Source organism: Pleurodeles waltl, chromosome 3_1 (assembly GCF_031143425.1).
Source record: "Pleurodeles waltl isolate 20211129_DDA chromosome 3_1, aPleWal1.hap1.20221129, whole genome shotgun sequence".
NCBI lineage: Eukaryota > Metazoa > Chordata > Amphibia > Caudata > Salamandridae > Pleurodeles > Pleurodeles waltl.
The window spans coordinates 410583374-410598736 of NC_090440.1; the positions used below are offsets into that span (position 1 = coordinate 410583374).

Genomic DNA, 15363 nt, shown 5'->3' on the forward strand with positions numbered 1-15363 from the left:
CATGTCCTCCACACCTCACATAGTCCCAGTCCCGTTGTCCATCTGTTTAAATTGGTTGCTCTCCCGGCTCGGGTGGAGGAAATAGGTCCGGATACGTCTAGTTTAGGGTCTAGGACAGCGTTAAAGTCTCCACCGATAAACGTGAGTCCCTGCGGGAGGCCTATGAGCATCCTGCGGAGAGTTAGTAAGAAGGCATCGAAGCCGGCTGGGGGGCATATGCACATACGAAGTTGGTCGGTGACCCGTGTAGTGTACTGGTCACCGTTACAAATCTACCTTGTGGGTCCGAGTGTGTGGAGGTGACCACCATGGGTAACGAACGGTGGAGCAGGATAGCTACTCCCCTGGAGCCCCTCGAGAAGCCTGCATGGAAAACCTTGTCAAATCCTCCCGTGCTAGGATAGGGCACTTGGTTCCTAGTAGGTGTGTCTCCTGCAGGAGAACCACCGATGGGGCATATCTACGCAGGGTGTTAAACACTGCGGATCTTTTAATTTTATCTAGGAGGCCGTTGACATTCCATGAGAGGATCTGTGTCAGAGAGTGAACTGTTTGTGCCATGACTGTGTGGTGGGTGGTCGCGGATCTAAGCAGGGACCCAGAGATGGGCCCATGGACTGAGAAGGATCTATGTGACAGGCGTAGGTATTGCAATAGTAACTTAACATAACCACTTCACTAAGCCCTAACGTGAGCTTTGAACCCCCCAACATCCCCCCACCCCATACTCCTACCCTTGAAGCATCTGTCGCCCTAGTGCCCAACAGGGGCAACACAGCCGCGTAGACTGCCATTGAGTGGAGTGATGGACCCCTCTTGTACGTCGGATCAATTGCAATTAACTAGAGTAAAACCCCTACCCTTAATAAAGTCGTTGGGGTGCACAACATAGTGCTGCTGTGGGTGTAACCCCGCTCCGTTTATGTGGGATGGCACCTGGTTCAGTTGGTGTGACCCAGCAGACTGGAGTTCAGTACATGTAGGGCTGATGTCAGCCAAGTTCGGGGGATTGGCTCAGGCGATCGTCCCCTTGGTCTTCTCCTGAGGCTTGATCCCTGGGGTGGTCTACCGATCCCTCCCCTGGTGGTGGGACCAGGACAGGACGGGTGTCTTCATCTGTTCGGGCATTGGAGCTCCTCAGTCTTCCCCGTCTGGATCTGGTGCATTTCCGACCTCTCCGCGTGTCTGCTCGTGTGTCCGCACGCATTTCTCGGAGTTCCTCAGATGTACTAGGTGGACCTTTTCGGATGCAGATACCTTCTTCTGTCAGCCAGTCCACGCCTCTTCGGATGTCTCAAAGAAGTGCGCCTTACCGGCAAGGACTACCATCAGGCGTGCTGGGAAGAGGAGCATATAGGAAAGTTGCATCGCTCTCAGCTTCTGTTTCACATGTTCATATGATCGACGCTTAGTTTGAACTTCGCGAGTATAGTCTGGGAGACCAGAATTTTCTGATTGTCCCAAAGGAGGTCAGGGGAGCGCCTGGCTTCTCTCAGGATAGCATCACGGTCCTTGAAATTGAAGAAGCGCGCTATCATGGGTCTACGAGGGCCGCCCGGTGGAGGGCACGGGGCCAGCGCCCTGTGCGCCCGTTCTATCGCAAACCACGGTGAGAGAGAGTTCTCTGGCATCCATGACTTAATCCACTTCTCCAGAAATTCTGTAGCTTTGCCATCTTCAGCATCCTCCGGGATGCCCACGAAGCGCAGATTGTTGCGTCTGGAGCGGTTCTCAGCATCTTCCGCTCTACGATGGAGTTCGCCAGTTCAAGTTTGTAGATGGCCCACCTTGGTTCTAAGGTCGATCAAGTCCTCCTCTGTCCGCGAAATGCGGTTCTCCACCTCTGTAATTCGGCCCACGGCATTTCTAAGGTCCTGTCTCACAAGGCCCATCACTTCTCTCACCTCCCCGATCTTGGTTTCCACTGCCCGTTGTGAGGTTTGGATTGCAAGGAGGATCGCGTTGACCCCGTCTGTGGCCTGGTCATTAGGAGGAGCATTACCACCGTCCCGAGGGACCGTCGGCGTGGTAAATTGATCAATCCTCTGCTGGGACGGCAGCCTCTGTCTAGAGGCTCTGTCCTTGCCCATGTTGCCCGAGGGTTTGAGTAGATGCAGTTACGTCTCAGTGGGGGCAAGGCCTAGTTGCCGCCGGGGGTCCTGTGTCTCTTATTCCCCCCGGGTGGCCTCAGGTCAGACCGTTCACTCCGGGAGGGGGGGGGGGTCAGCCAGAAGAACGGCCGGGAGTCGCCCCCCCCCCCCCGGTCTCAGTGGTTCCCAGGATTAGGCTCGTTGGACCAAAAGCCAGGGGGGCGCTCAGCCGCCGTGCTCCTCCGGGGCGATTGTCCCTCGTCGGGCGACCTCAATGTTCTCCTCGCACCAGCATGAGGCGCCGTCCCAGGGCGATCCCAGGCACCCGCTCTCCCCCGGATGTGGTTTCAGGGGGGACCCCCGGTCGCTCCAGGCCTCACCTCTCCCAGAAGCTCGGGATCACACCTCCGTTGTCCCCGGGCAGGGGAGCCACCTGGATCCTCCCTCTGTGCTCCTCACACCGCAGGTCCGCGGCCCGTGCGGCGCCCACCGGTCGCCCGAGGTCCCATCTAGCTGCTAGGCCCAGGGCCTCAGGGCGAGGATCCACTTGATGTCGTAGGCCCCTGCCGCCCCTCCTCACCTCTTTGTCTTCTTGTCTCCCCTCCGTTCCCGCTCGTTGTGTCGGAGCGGGGGCCGCCCAGATGCCCCGCAGTCCGGGCGTGAAGCGGATGGTCGGTCACCGGAGGGGGGCAGCTCCCGGCCCACTGTCAGCGCCCGCGAACTCCAGGGCTCCAGAACCAGGCCTGATCGCCCGTCGCGCAGCGCGGTCTCTCGGATGCCTCGGGGGGGGGCGCGGATCTTCAAAGGCCGCCCTCTCGGCCTCTTTCCCTCCCGGTTAGTGCCGCACACAGACGATTGGCTCCCTGGTGCCCGGCCCACCGGGGTCACGATCACCCCGGGAACACGCCAGCTCCAGGGTCACTCGATTCCGGCTCCAACGGCCCCCAGGCGGCTACTCGCCGCGTTCCCCCCGTATGCGCTGGGGGGGGGGGCGCGACGTCTCCGGGTGCGTCCTCAGCGGCTCCGGCAGGTCCCGGTCCCCCTTCCCACCTCGGGAATCCGCGCCAGGTCCTCAGGCACGGGGCATCCCCCACTTCAGGCGCGGCTCGGTCCTTGGGGTGGTGCCGCCTCCTGACGGCACCCAGGCTCTTCGGAACTCCGGATTTTGGTCTCCTGGAGTCAGGGGGCACCGCGGCACCTTTCGAGTCCCGGTTGGGATGAAAAACAGGATCAGTGTGGCAATGGGTTAGGGCGGATGACGGAGGGGTCCAGAGCACTCTCGGAGTGCGACCGCCATCTTGACGCCCTTGGCCACGCCCTCAAGGGTGGATTGTTAGCTTATAACTAAATGAGGGACTTAAATGTGTTTTGCTGACCGGGAGTAGGAGACAAGAAAACGCCTGGTTATGGTTTTCTTGGTTGGCAGGACGATATGCTTGAGTATATAGGTGGGGTTCCATTGTTACTAATCGGATGAATTTAGCTTGTGTGGGATGTGCAAGGAGGATAAGACACTGATTGAGCAAAAAAAGATGGGGCAACAAGCCAAGACAAGGTGCCTTGAGGAATCCCATTTCAGAGGCAGTGGGGAGTTAGAGGACTTGGGAAGGGTACTTAGGACTGTGAATGGGTTTTTGAGGATGGTGGTTTTCCCAGAAGGTTTAATGGTAGGGACGTTAGGAACTGCTTTATATATTAGTGAGGTGGGATTTTATATACTTTGTAATAGTTCACCAGTTTGAAACACACACACATGTTCTATTAATACTTATTTTAAATTGATTATGGTATTGGTGCATACAAGGCACCATGTTTATTGTGTTTATGCTTTATTGCGTAATTACTTAAAATAATTGCAACAGTACAAGCGGAGACGTTAAGAACACCATAAAACAATTAACACATTCCTGCTTTCTTTGTAATTTTTAGTCCAGCAGAGACCTGGGGCTGCCAGTGTTCATTTTCTATGCCAGTTGAGGGCTTGTCATCTGATCTTGATGTTTTATGGCATGTTTTAAGAAATGTTCTGTTTTTAAAATAAATTTGGCAAAACAGGCCATGTGTGGTGGAGTCAATCCTTTTAGACTAAACAGGATAGCCTGCCGGCATGTTCTGATACCACTGGTGTTAAAAATGTTTTTCAGATACAGCTTTCTCCAGGGTAATAGAGCAGGGCAAATACAAAGGATGTGTAAGAAGTCTTCCTGCTGATGTGCGCAAAGTCTGCATCGTCCATTCTTTGTGGATCTGAGTCATTTTGGTTCAGTCTCCAGTGCAGGTAGCAGGCAGCAAAATTCTTGAAGGAGAAAGTGGGAGAATTATAAAAAAAATAACGTAATGTATTTCTCCCATTGACTTTTACTGCAAGAGAAGGAATTTCAGGTAGGAGACAGCCAAAATCGTGAGTCTACCGCCTGAACAGGGTCTTTTGGCATTGATGTTGGTGTGTCACAAGTAGCGCCTCTAATGCTTTCTTTTGTCACTGTATTCTTCAACTTGTAGTTTTGATATTTGCGTTATCTGCTCAAAACTATTGAATCAAAAAATAAAACTGGTTATCTCTGAATTACACCAGCTTTCTATTGCACTAAAACATATATGCACGAAGGAGATTTGGAAAAAAACAAAGTTGAAAATGCAAATTCCCCAGTAGTTTGCATTAGAGTGGGGGAAAGCTTAAGGAGAACTCTAAATTGTCATAGGTTTTACCTTTAAAAATCTAGGTTATTTCAGCTGTATGCCAAACCTGCGCTCGAAGTGTTCCATAGAACAAAACCAAATAACCACTATATTAAACACTAACCCTGGGTTCCAGAACAGCGTGCTACTTGGCGTAAAGCACTTCAATGCCTCGTCAAGGGTAATAAGCGCAATATATACAAGTACAATTTAATATAATAGAAGCACAGTCTAAACATGGAAAAGCACACACAAAAAATAACAATAATAGAGCTTATAACAACGTGAACGTAGTACTAGTATATACAAATTCCACCGAATCGAACTTTTTACTGTAGTATGGCTCCGAATAGACTATTGGGAAATAAGGTGCCTGAAACACACTAGCGATTCGAACATGCTCACTGTCAACCAACACATTCAACATTTTGTTGGGCTCAGTCAGTGGCGCTGCATGTGAAGCAAATTTCTAAATATCACATAGGAACTGCTCCTAGAGTTGTTCTCGCCAACAAAACATACACAGATTCTCCTTCTTCCTTATTAGGTAAGCCAAGACGCGCCGGTATGCACTCCCACCACAACACGGGCGCTCTGGCCGCGTCATAGCTGTGCGCCGCGTGGAAGGGGCGTGGCCTGTCCCTGAACCGGGTCCGGCGACTGTTGCAGTGTGTGACAGCCCGAGACACTGTAAGCTTTACCCGGCTCTGTCCGAGCTAGGCTTCCCGAGACAGGGCGGCGCAACCCGGAGATGGAGGAAACCGACCCAGAGGTGAGCACTGAAGGCTATGCTGCACGCAGCCCGAGCAGAATATTTTGTGTGAAAATGACAAGGCTGGGACCGTATCTTCCTTAAGTGGTTTGAAGGGAGTGGACGGATATTCAATGAGCGCTCCCAATAACCAATGCGTAGGCGAATCATGTTGAAATAGTTTGATAATTATGGGAAGGGCCAGAGGAGGCCGATATAAATGTGGAGCGATATTCTTGAAAGGGAACATAATTCTTGGTAAAACGTCATGTGGAGAACTAGCCACAGCCGAAAGGTATGCAGAGAATAAGTAGTTCAGTAAGAGTTTTATTTTTATGCTGCTGTTTAATACGGAAGCATGTTGGATTCACATGCATCCTTAATGGTTATCAGCTTATTTCTTGACCTCCTCACCAGCGGTCGAAGTGCATTTAAAAAAGTAGAGGAACTTTGATCCTCAGTGCAATGAGGACGATTGAGTGCGTTGAGTGTAGGAACGATGTCAAAAACCTGGCAAAAATATATATATATATGTTGTAAATATTTTGCTGACCTGTCACCTTCAGGTAACTGCATATAAAATAACACACACCTTAAACGAAACATAAATGCAAGTCAAACAAATTAGTTGGAGATTCCGTTTTACTTTATGACACCGCTAATGGGTAATATGATTAACTGCCGATGTCTGTGTGTGTAACCAGACAGCCACAGAAAGGAATCCTATTTGTTGCAGTAAGGACGCGTAACTTGTATATTTTTATTGCTAGGTCTCCGCCTGTAGCAGAAAGCACTGTGAATAAGTCGTTTTTTAGCCTTGCATTCAGTGGCGGCTGATGACATTTGAAAGTGGTGGGGCATAATAGTGCGGGATGAGGGCCCATTGGTGAGTGAGCCCGTTCGTCACAAAAGGGGCTCGGGGGGGGGGGGGGGGTCGGACTCTACCCTGGGAAATGTTTGAAAGAAGAGTGGTACATTTTCAAGCAAATCTGAAAGCAAGAAGGTTAATAAAGCAATTGTGAATGTAGTTATGACATCAATAACGAGATTCCATATGATAATGACGTAGGTAGCTGCTTATTCAGTATAACCAGAGACTTTCACTTCACAACCCCCAAACACACCCACTCACCTGTAAGCACTATATATGTATTTACTTTTGCTTTCTCAATATCTTGGTAACTGTGCACCTCCTTCGCACACAGTTGCACAGAATCACAATTGCAACTGGAATAAGTGACTATTACTCTGTTTGTTCAGTAGAGAGGCAATAGACCCATTGACAGATACTGTGAGAAATTCGTAGTGCCTTCAGCCTTTGCTTCAGAGCTCTCAATGGTGGCCCGTTAAAAATGCCTGAGGGCAACTTAGTTCAAAGTATGCACTGTACATAGAAATAAGCTACACAAAAAATACAGAAATACAACATGGATCACACCAATCATCTTGTCGGGAACGTAAGAAGTTTGAAAAATGAGTATGACAATTTTGCGATTAAACTGGAATGTCACAGATATTAACAGCTGGATGAAACAGAGGAAAATCTTTGTGAACACAAACAGAATGAATATTAATATACCGATTGAGAAGAAAAAACATTTGTGTCCTGTATAACATGCCTAGTTTGTGCCATTTTGGAGCACAAATAAGTAGGCAGCATTTCACCCCCTGAGATCTACAGGTACAATACACTGATACAAGTGTTCTAAGTTCGATGGCATATGGTGTTGAACGGAATGTCTTTATGCAGTGGCGTTTGGAAGGCCAGAGAATGATGCTAAAGAGCATTTATGATCTCAATAGCTATTATCCGCATTTCTAAGAAAAAATCAATATTGCCAAAACCGCATGGGTACTATGTGGGTATTAGTCAGGTATCTAAATAGGATGCTGTTTATGGTCCAAGGCAAGTCGATAGGGAGAGCCTCGACACAAGCCAAAGCTGTATGCAAATTTCTTGGTTTAATTTGACATACAGTACACAGGTCACAACAAAAACCTGACACTGTAAGTAACCCTTTTACTGCCAGGCCTTTCCCTTCAGTGCTAAGCCTTTTTTTGGCTATTTGGGGCAGGTCTTGCTTGGGCTTACATAACTTTTTGTCCACATAAGCTATCCATGACAAATATGTGTCCTTTTTGCTAACATCTTGGGGATCCTAAATGTGCCTACTGTTTGTGGATTGCCCAGGAGGAGACTGAGAAATTAGCCAAAATATAGCTACATTTTGGTGTTTTGGGGGGAAAATGGAGGGGGGAGGGGGGGAAGTGCTGCAGAATAAAGTGTCTGTTTGTTTTCCTCCAAATGGCATCAACGAAAGGTTTGCAGTGCCAAAATGAGTCTTCTCTGCTATCAGGACCAGGCTGACATGATTCAGAAAACCAAGATCTTGATTTAGAGTTTGGCAGACAGGTTACTCTTTCACAAGTTTGACAGATATTCTGTCCGCCGTATTATGACTTCCATAGGCTATAATGGGATTGTAATACAGCGGACCCGATATCTGTCACGTTTGTGACGGAGTAACCCCATCCGCTAAACTCTTAAATGAGGCCCCAAATATTTTACCACAGTTTTGGCTTTTTACTGGGAGATAGCCCTTGTGTCCTTTTTGGTGCTTTCAGCCTCCTTCCAGTTTATGGTGGAAACGGGTGTGAACCCCATGGTGCATCCCAGAAGGCTATACATTTCTAAGACTAGACATAATTATGAATTAAGCAAGCGGTTATTTGTGTAGATCCTTCGAGGTTTTCTCTTGGAAACTAAGCGTTGAAATAAAAAATATTGGAAAGTAGCAGAAAAACGGCCATTTTGGACAACGTTTTCGTTTGTAACATCTCATCACGAATGCCAATTTATAAAAGCAATATAGCATTAAATCTGCTAGACCCTGCTGGTTGCGGGGATATATAGCGTTTGTGGGTTTTCCAAGAACTCAAGGGACCCAGAGCCAATAACTGAGCTGCAACTTGCAATGGTTTTTCATTCTTACCAGGTATAGAGCAGTTCATAAGGTAAAATATAAAAAAATAGATATCAAGAAGACATATATAAGTACAAAACGGGCAAACGTATGGCATTTAAAGCAGTTATTTGCATATATCTGAATTTGTTGGTACCCATGCTAGCATGTGAAATAGAGGGCATTTCTCAAAGTGTCTTATTTCTTACACACTGTCTTACATTTGGAAGGCATAAATGCAGAGAAATACAATAGGTAATAACACTTGTTCCACGTACTATTCTGTGTTCCCTTAAGTCTCCTGATAAAAGTGGTACCCCACATGTGTGGATAGGGATAGTAACCGCGACAGGAAAGAGCCCAAAATGCAACATGCACACATCAGATTTTTCACTCAAAACTGACCCATTTTTTTGCAGTGTGCCTAGCTGTGGACTTTGGGCCACAGCTCAGCCAGCACAAAGGGAAGCCAAGCAAACCTGTACATATTTGAAAACTAGACACCTAGGGGAACCCAGAATGGGGTGACTTGAGTGGATCTTACCAGGTTGTTTTACCCCAAATCCCTTGCAAACTTTGACTAAAAAAACGAATATTTCTCATGTTTCTGTGATGGAAAGTTCTGGAATTTTCAGAGAGCCACAAACTTTCTTCTACCAAGCATTCCCCTAAGTCTTCTGATAAAAATGGTACTTCACTTGTAGGGGTAGGCCTAATGCTTGTGATTGGAAACGGCCCAAAACGCAACATGAATACATCACGTTTTTCCATTCAAAACTGACCTGTTTTTTTGCAAAGTGGGTAGCTGTGGTTTTTGGACCCTAGCTCAGCTGGTAGTTAAGGAAATCTAGCAAACCCATACATTTTTGAAAACTATCCACCTAGGGGAATACAGGATGGGGTGACTTGCGTGGATCTCATGATTGTTTTTAATTTCTTTTTTTTTTTTACCCACAATACCGTGCAAACCTCAACCTTTGCCTGAAATCATGCATTTTCATTACATTTCTGTGATGGAAACATGAATAATCCGCAGGAACCCACAAAATTCCTACCACCCAGCATTGCCTCACTTGTGCTGAAAAAATGCTGCACCACTTGGGTGGCTGGGCATAGTGCTGGTGACAGGAACAGATCAAACCAATGACAATGGGAGCCCTTTCACAGGGACTCCTATTGACCTTGGTTCAATCCATTTCCGTTGCTGGCACTAGGCCCAACCACACAAGTTGTGCAGCAATTTACTGAGCACAAGTGGAGCAAAGTTGAGTGGTAGGACTTTTGTGGATTCCTTCAGACTCTGGAAGTTTCCATCACAGAGATGTGTAGAAAATGTGTGTTTTTAGTCAATGTTTGAGGTTTGTAGGGCATGGAGGGGGGCAGAAAGACTGATACCCCTTTTTAACGAGGGTGGGGAGAATGGCCATGCCCATGCTGGGCATTCTCCACCCCTAACAAGCAATTACAAAAAAAAAAAAAAAAAAAAAGTAATCCCTGGTGTGCAGTGCCCGCCCCCCAGGGAGGGGGCAGAAAGACTGTTTCCTCATTTTTTTGAGCGGGTAGAGGTATGGCCCATGCTGAGTAGTTCCCACCCCTACAATTAAAAAAAAAGTTGTCCCTGGTGTTTAGTGGGCTTTATGCCCCTCCCCCCCAGGGGGGCTGATGGGGGTAATTGCCACTGCTTTCCTATTTTTATGGGGTTGGGGGCATAGCAGTGCCTATGATGGGCAGCCCCACAATTACAATAAACAAAAAAAAAAAGTAATGCCTAATATCTCATGTGCTTCCTACCCCCCCTCCCCCTGGTGTGGGGGCAGAAGGGGTAATTGCCCCTATCTGCTCCCCAAGAGGGCAGAACGACTGTTTCCCTTTTTTTTTTTTTTTCAGGTGTGGTGGCATGGCCATGCTGGGCAACTCCCACTTCCACATTTAAAAGAAAAAAAAAAAGTCATCACTGGTGTCTTGTGGACTTCCTGCTCCCCCCCCCCCCCCCACCTCTTGAGAAGGAGGGGCCACATGGTAATTTTAAGTGGGAGCATGAGCCCCTGCCTAAGGGCTCCTACCTTCTTGTGTCTAGTAGATGGATTCCTGTTTGGGGATCACCTTACCGCTGCAATCCTTAAGCAGGGATCCACTAAAGGTACAGTTGGAAGGGGAAGATTCTCCCCTTTCTAATGATACCTCTCCTGTATGCATTGGTGTTCGGGGGTGCTGAGATATGGCCCGAGCACCAAAGCGGTGAAAGTGAAGTGAGCTTATTGGCTCATTTCACTTTCAGCATAATGACGTTGGTGTGCCTCAGGCTGCTATGGAAGCTGTACTCCAGCTCTCTAGGCTAAAACAACAAAAAAAATAAGGAAATCCCTCTGTCACTGGCACTGTGGCAGATGACAGCACCAAGCCATCCGCCACACACAAGGGGTTAACTCAACGTGATGTTTATAAATGCCAGTCGCTGATTACATCATAGTTTGTCCCTCCTCATGTACTTCCCAAGCTGCTGTCACACGCAGCTGTGCATAACACATGAGCTTGAACAATGTCTGTAATTTTGCATATCTTAGTTCTCTGCTCCTATGTATGTTTCCCATCCATGGGGTACATCAAAATGTTAGGACTAGAGGCCAGATTTACCTTTTGGCAGTCAGGCTGTTGTTCCGTCAGGGTGAGAGAGTAATTTACTCCATCGCCCTGGCGGAGACCCCAGCCTCCAGATTAATAAATTACAGCAAGCTGGTAGTCATTTATAAAGCATTGCCGGGAACTGCTGTCATGGTGGTTCCTGTCAGTGCATTTTGTTGTTTGGTGCAGGGCTCTGTCAGACTGACGGAGCCTTGCACCAAACACTTTTCTCTTTTTAATTTTCATAAAATGGGAATTTCCTTTTGAAAAAATAATAATAAAAAAAAAAATAATGCTCCCTCGCCATGGGAACCCTCTCTCATTGTGATGGGGCATTATTTCTTTTCGACTGTCCCTCACCACCAGGGTTTGCCTGGTGGCGATGGATATTAAAAAAATGCATATATGTCCACACATTCCAATTGGGCGGGTGGGTATGAAGCTAATTCTCCAACAACCCTTACTCCTTCGGGCCATTGGAGAAGTTTGTCTACCGCTGTGACAAAGTAGTCGCCTCCGCAGCAAACTTAAGGTTCACCCTCTTCTAAATCAGGCGGATGTACCACTATGTTGGTGAAGAGAGAACTCGTCTCACATTTCGCTTTGGTCCATTTTATCATATCCGCCAGCAAGAGATTTGTGTCTTCCAACTTGTTGCAGTACACTGCTCGGCCTGCCCCAACCTCAGTATTATACATTTACTACTTTTTACACCTTTTCTCTTTCTTTTTTGTGTTTTATAGGATGTTTTGGCTTTACAATCAAGTGTACAAAGCAAATATCATATACATGAGACATATTCAGTAAGAATTAAGAGGTGATCACCTGTTAGGTACAATCAAAAACAAGTGAGCAAACTCGAAAATTCGTTAGGCATGTTATCTTTAGGGAAAATCCAGTCATCTTGCTTTCATGGGTCATTTCTGTGCCACAGAATTTTGAGTACTTGTTTGTGGTGGCTTGTGCCATCAAGGTGCTATTATAAGGTGCTCAGGAGATGGGAACATTCATCTGCTCTGTGTTCCTTCTATTGTATATCCTCACTGTTTCATTTAGGTTGTCTTTTGTTGGTGCTTTCATTATGTCTATCTCGTCCAGTCTCTGATTAGCCTGTTCTGAGGTTTGTGGGCATATAGTGGGTCAAGGTGTCATCTCTTAGGGGCATCAATTAACTCTGGTCATTCACAGTGGTCTGTCTGTTTTGTTGGCGAGGGTGGGTATTATTGTATTCCAAGAGTCACAGTTCATCCCACCTCTGTGTTGTTGCTATAGTTTGACTAGGGTATTGCTTTCTGCTGCTGACCATTTCTTCAGATCTTTCGGCAATAAGGATTTTGGGGGTGCCCTGAGTGAGTTCCTTGCCTGTTGTTTTACCAGAAAAAAAGCTAGGTCGGCAAATTTGCTACTATTTTCATTTTGTTTAGCTCTTGACAATAGCTCCAGCAAGCAGTTTGCAATAAAAACATTGTGAGGAAAAAGTAGACTGAAAAAAACTTATGTCAAAAAGTTTGTCTACTGGAAAAATAGAATGAAATAAAATGTGTAGCTACAAACTAATCAAAATATGTCAGGCCTTATAGGACAACAATAAGTGTACCGTGAGCATGGACAAGGAGGAATTGTCCTTCTAGAGTAGAGAGAAGCATTTACAGTGAGGTGAGGGAAGGGACAGGAGTCTAGTAAGAGGTTTTTGGGATTCAGGTGAAGGCAGGATTAAGGGGGAGAAAAGGGATATGAGGGATCTAAGATAGGTAGAGTTAAGGGTTTCAGAGTTTTTTTTTTTTTGTACATTTGAGAGATTTTAGGGTTCAATGATTGGTTGAGTTAAAGGGTAGTAAAGTTTTTTTTTTTTTGTTTTGTTTTGTTCAGGGAAGGGTAGCAATAAGGAGAAGTGAGGGCCTTTTATATTCGGGAAATTGGTAGGCCTTTCCCCCCTCCTGTGCCAAGCCTGTTTTTTTTGGCTATTTAGGGTAGTTCGCACTTAGGCACACATAATCTTTTGTCCACATAAGCTATCCGTGCCAAATTTGCATCCTTTTTTTCCAACATTCTGGGGATTCTAAAGGTACCCAGAGTTTTTGGGTTTCCCTGGAGGAGGCCAAGAAAGTAGCCAAAATACAACTAATATTTGTTTTTTTGGGGGGAAAGTGGGGAAAAAAGTGCTGCAGAAGAAAGCATCTGTTTTTTTCCTACCACCCAGCGTTCCCCTAGCTCTCCTGATAAAAATGATACCTCACTTGTGTGGGTGGTCCAAGTGCCTGTGACAAGGAAGGTTGAAAAACGTGTAGAGATTGAGGGGATATCGCAGCGTGTTGATAAGCGCACACACAAGTGAGGTATCCTTTTACTTGGGAGGCCGAGGGGAACGGTGGGTGGTAGGAAATTTGTGCTGGCGCAGCGATCCTACACAGAAAAGTGAGGAAAATGTGCTTTTTTTTTTTTTTTTTTTTTAGGTCCATTTGAGGTTTGCAGGGGAGTCTGTGTAAGAAAACGTTGGTTCATCCACACAAGCCACAACTCCCTGGACTCCCCCGGGTGTCTAGTTTTCACAAATGTCTCGGTGTGGTAGATTTCCCTAGATGGCTGCCGAGCCTGGGACCAAAAACAGGTAGTTTTGCAATAGATCATTTTGATGTGTCCACGTTGTGTTTTGGCCACTTCCCTTTCGTGGGCACTTGGTCCACTAACACAAGTGAGGTAGTATTTTTATCAGGAGACCGGGGGGGGGAAATGGTGGGTGGTAGGAAGTTTCTAGTTTATTTTTGCTCCTGGAAGAAAATGGCACAGAAATGCACGACAAATGTGTGATTTTAGTCACATCTTGAAGTTTACAGGGTATTGTGGCCAAGAAGCTTGTTGGGATCCACAAGAGGCACACCACCCTGTACTCCACCGAGTGTCTAGTTTTCAAACTTTCTCGGGCTGGTAGATTTTCCATAGAGAAGAAGCGAGCACGCTACCTAGTCTTCTGTGATCTTCTAAACAATCAAATTGTGAAAAGAAAGACCCATAGCCTTTGTTAAAAAAGACCCCTCATCCACCAACCTAGTTGGTGGCATGCTTCATCATTGGTGTCCCACCATAGACACCTAGCATGTCACAGGTGTGCTTCGACACCTGATTACAGCGAGGCAGGTTAAAAAAAATATATATATATTTTATCACACACATACTGGTTGAATTTGGCACAAGAGCAAGGACTGGTTCAATAGATCAAATTTTATTAACAAGAGATTTCACAAAAATTAAATGCACTGTTAATAACTGAAAGGCCAAAAAACAGAACCAGTGACTCGCAGCTTGTGGGCTCTAAAGCCACGTCAAGGCACCAACCACTTTACAGTCCATTCACACACCTTTCATACCTGACATGCACAAGACCATTCCTGCCGTCTGTTGCGGACTCAGCACATTACAACTCTCACACAACAGACAGTGCCATTCAAGGGCCCTTCACTTTCATACACCTACATGCCTGACACAGCAAACACACCAGCTGACGGAGTCTGTGGATTGGCATTTGGTTAGCAGTGTGTCATAGTGACCAACAGCAAGTCACTATTCACACTGCCAGCCAGGTGCCACTCCATGCACACCGCCAGCCAGGTGCCACTCCACACATACCACCAGCCAAGCGCCACTCCACGCACACCGCCATCACTTTTTTTTTTTTTAACAAAAAAGAAAACACTAATTATAAGTATGTACAAAACTACAAATGCAAAAGCTGTAACTAAATACTTGACAGTAATGCCAACCGTGAAACTGAACAAAAAATATAAAACAATACAGAACAGGCAGTTCACTTTTAAAGTAGTTCCCAATAATTCTTCTGGGTGTGATAACTTCTAAAACAACCAGCCACATACAGCCCAGGCTTAGAAGGACAATAAGGGCAGTGCATAGAGCTCTCCCACGGGATACCTCTTTGGGCACAGACTACATTTCTTAGCGGGAAAGTCATTTGGGGCATGGGAGGAATGTGATCAGGAAAATGGCAATTGTTCAGTTTAACCACATCCTCCACCACTGCCTCTCTAGGAACTCTTGCCTGTTCCACTACAACAAGGCTCTCTATCACAGACTCCTGAAACTTAACAAATGTCATCTTTGACTCAGGAGAACAATCCTTGAACCCAACAAAAACATTAAAAGTTGCTAAATGAAAGAGATGTATAGCCAACTTCTTACACCAGATGTAAGCCTTACGAACAGCAGTGTAAGGTTCCATCTACTGATCTACTCTTTGTACACCACC

The 15363-nt window shown here is 46.5% G+C and overlaps 1 protein-coding gene across 1 annotated transcript in view; it reads left to right on the forward strand.

Moving 5' to 3' along the window:
- Positions 1-5374: 5374 nt before the first annotated feature.
- The window catches only part of UNC45A (unc-45 myosin chaperone A), a 253863-nt gene continuing 243874 nt past the window's right edge, over positions 5375-15363 (forward strand). Inside the window, exon 1 of the mRNA XM_069222647.1 lies at positions 5375-5541. Within this exon, the coding sequence (XP_069078748.1) occupies positions 5521-5541 (21 nt within the window). The 5' untranslated portion in view covers positions 5375-5520. The remainder of the gene's footprint in view (positions 5542-15363) is intronic.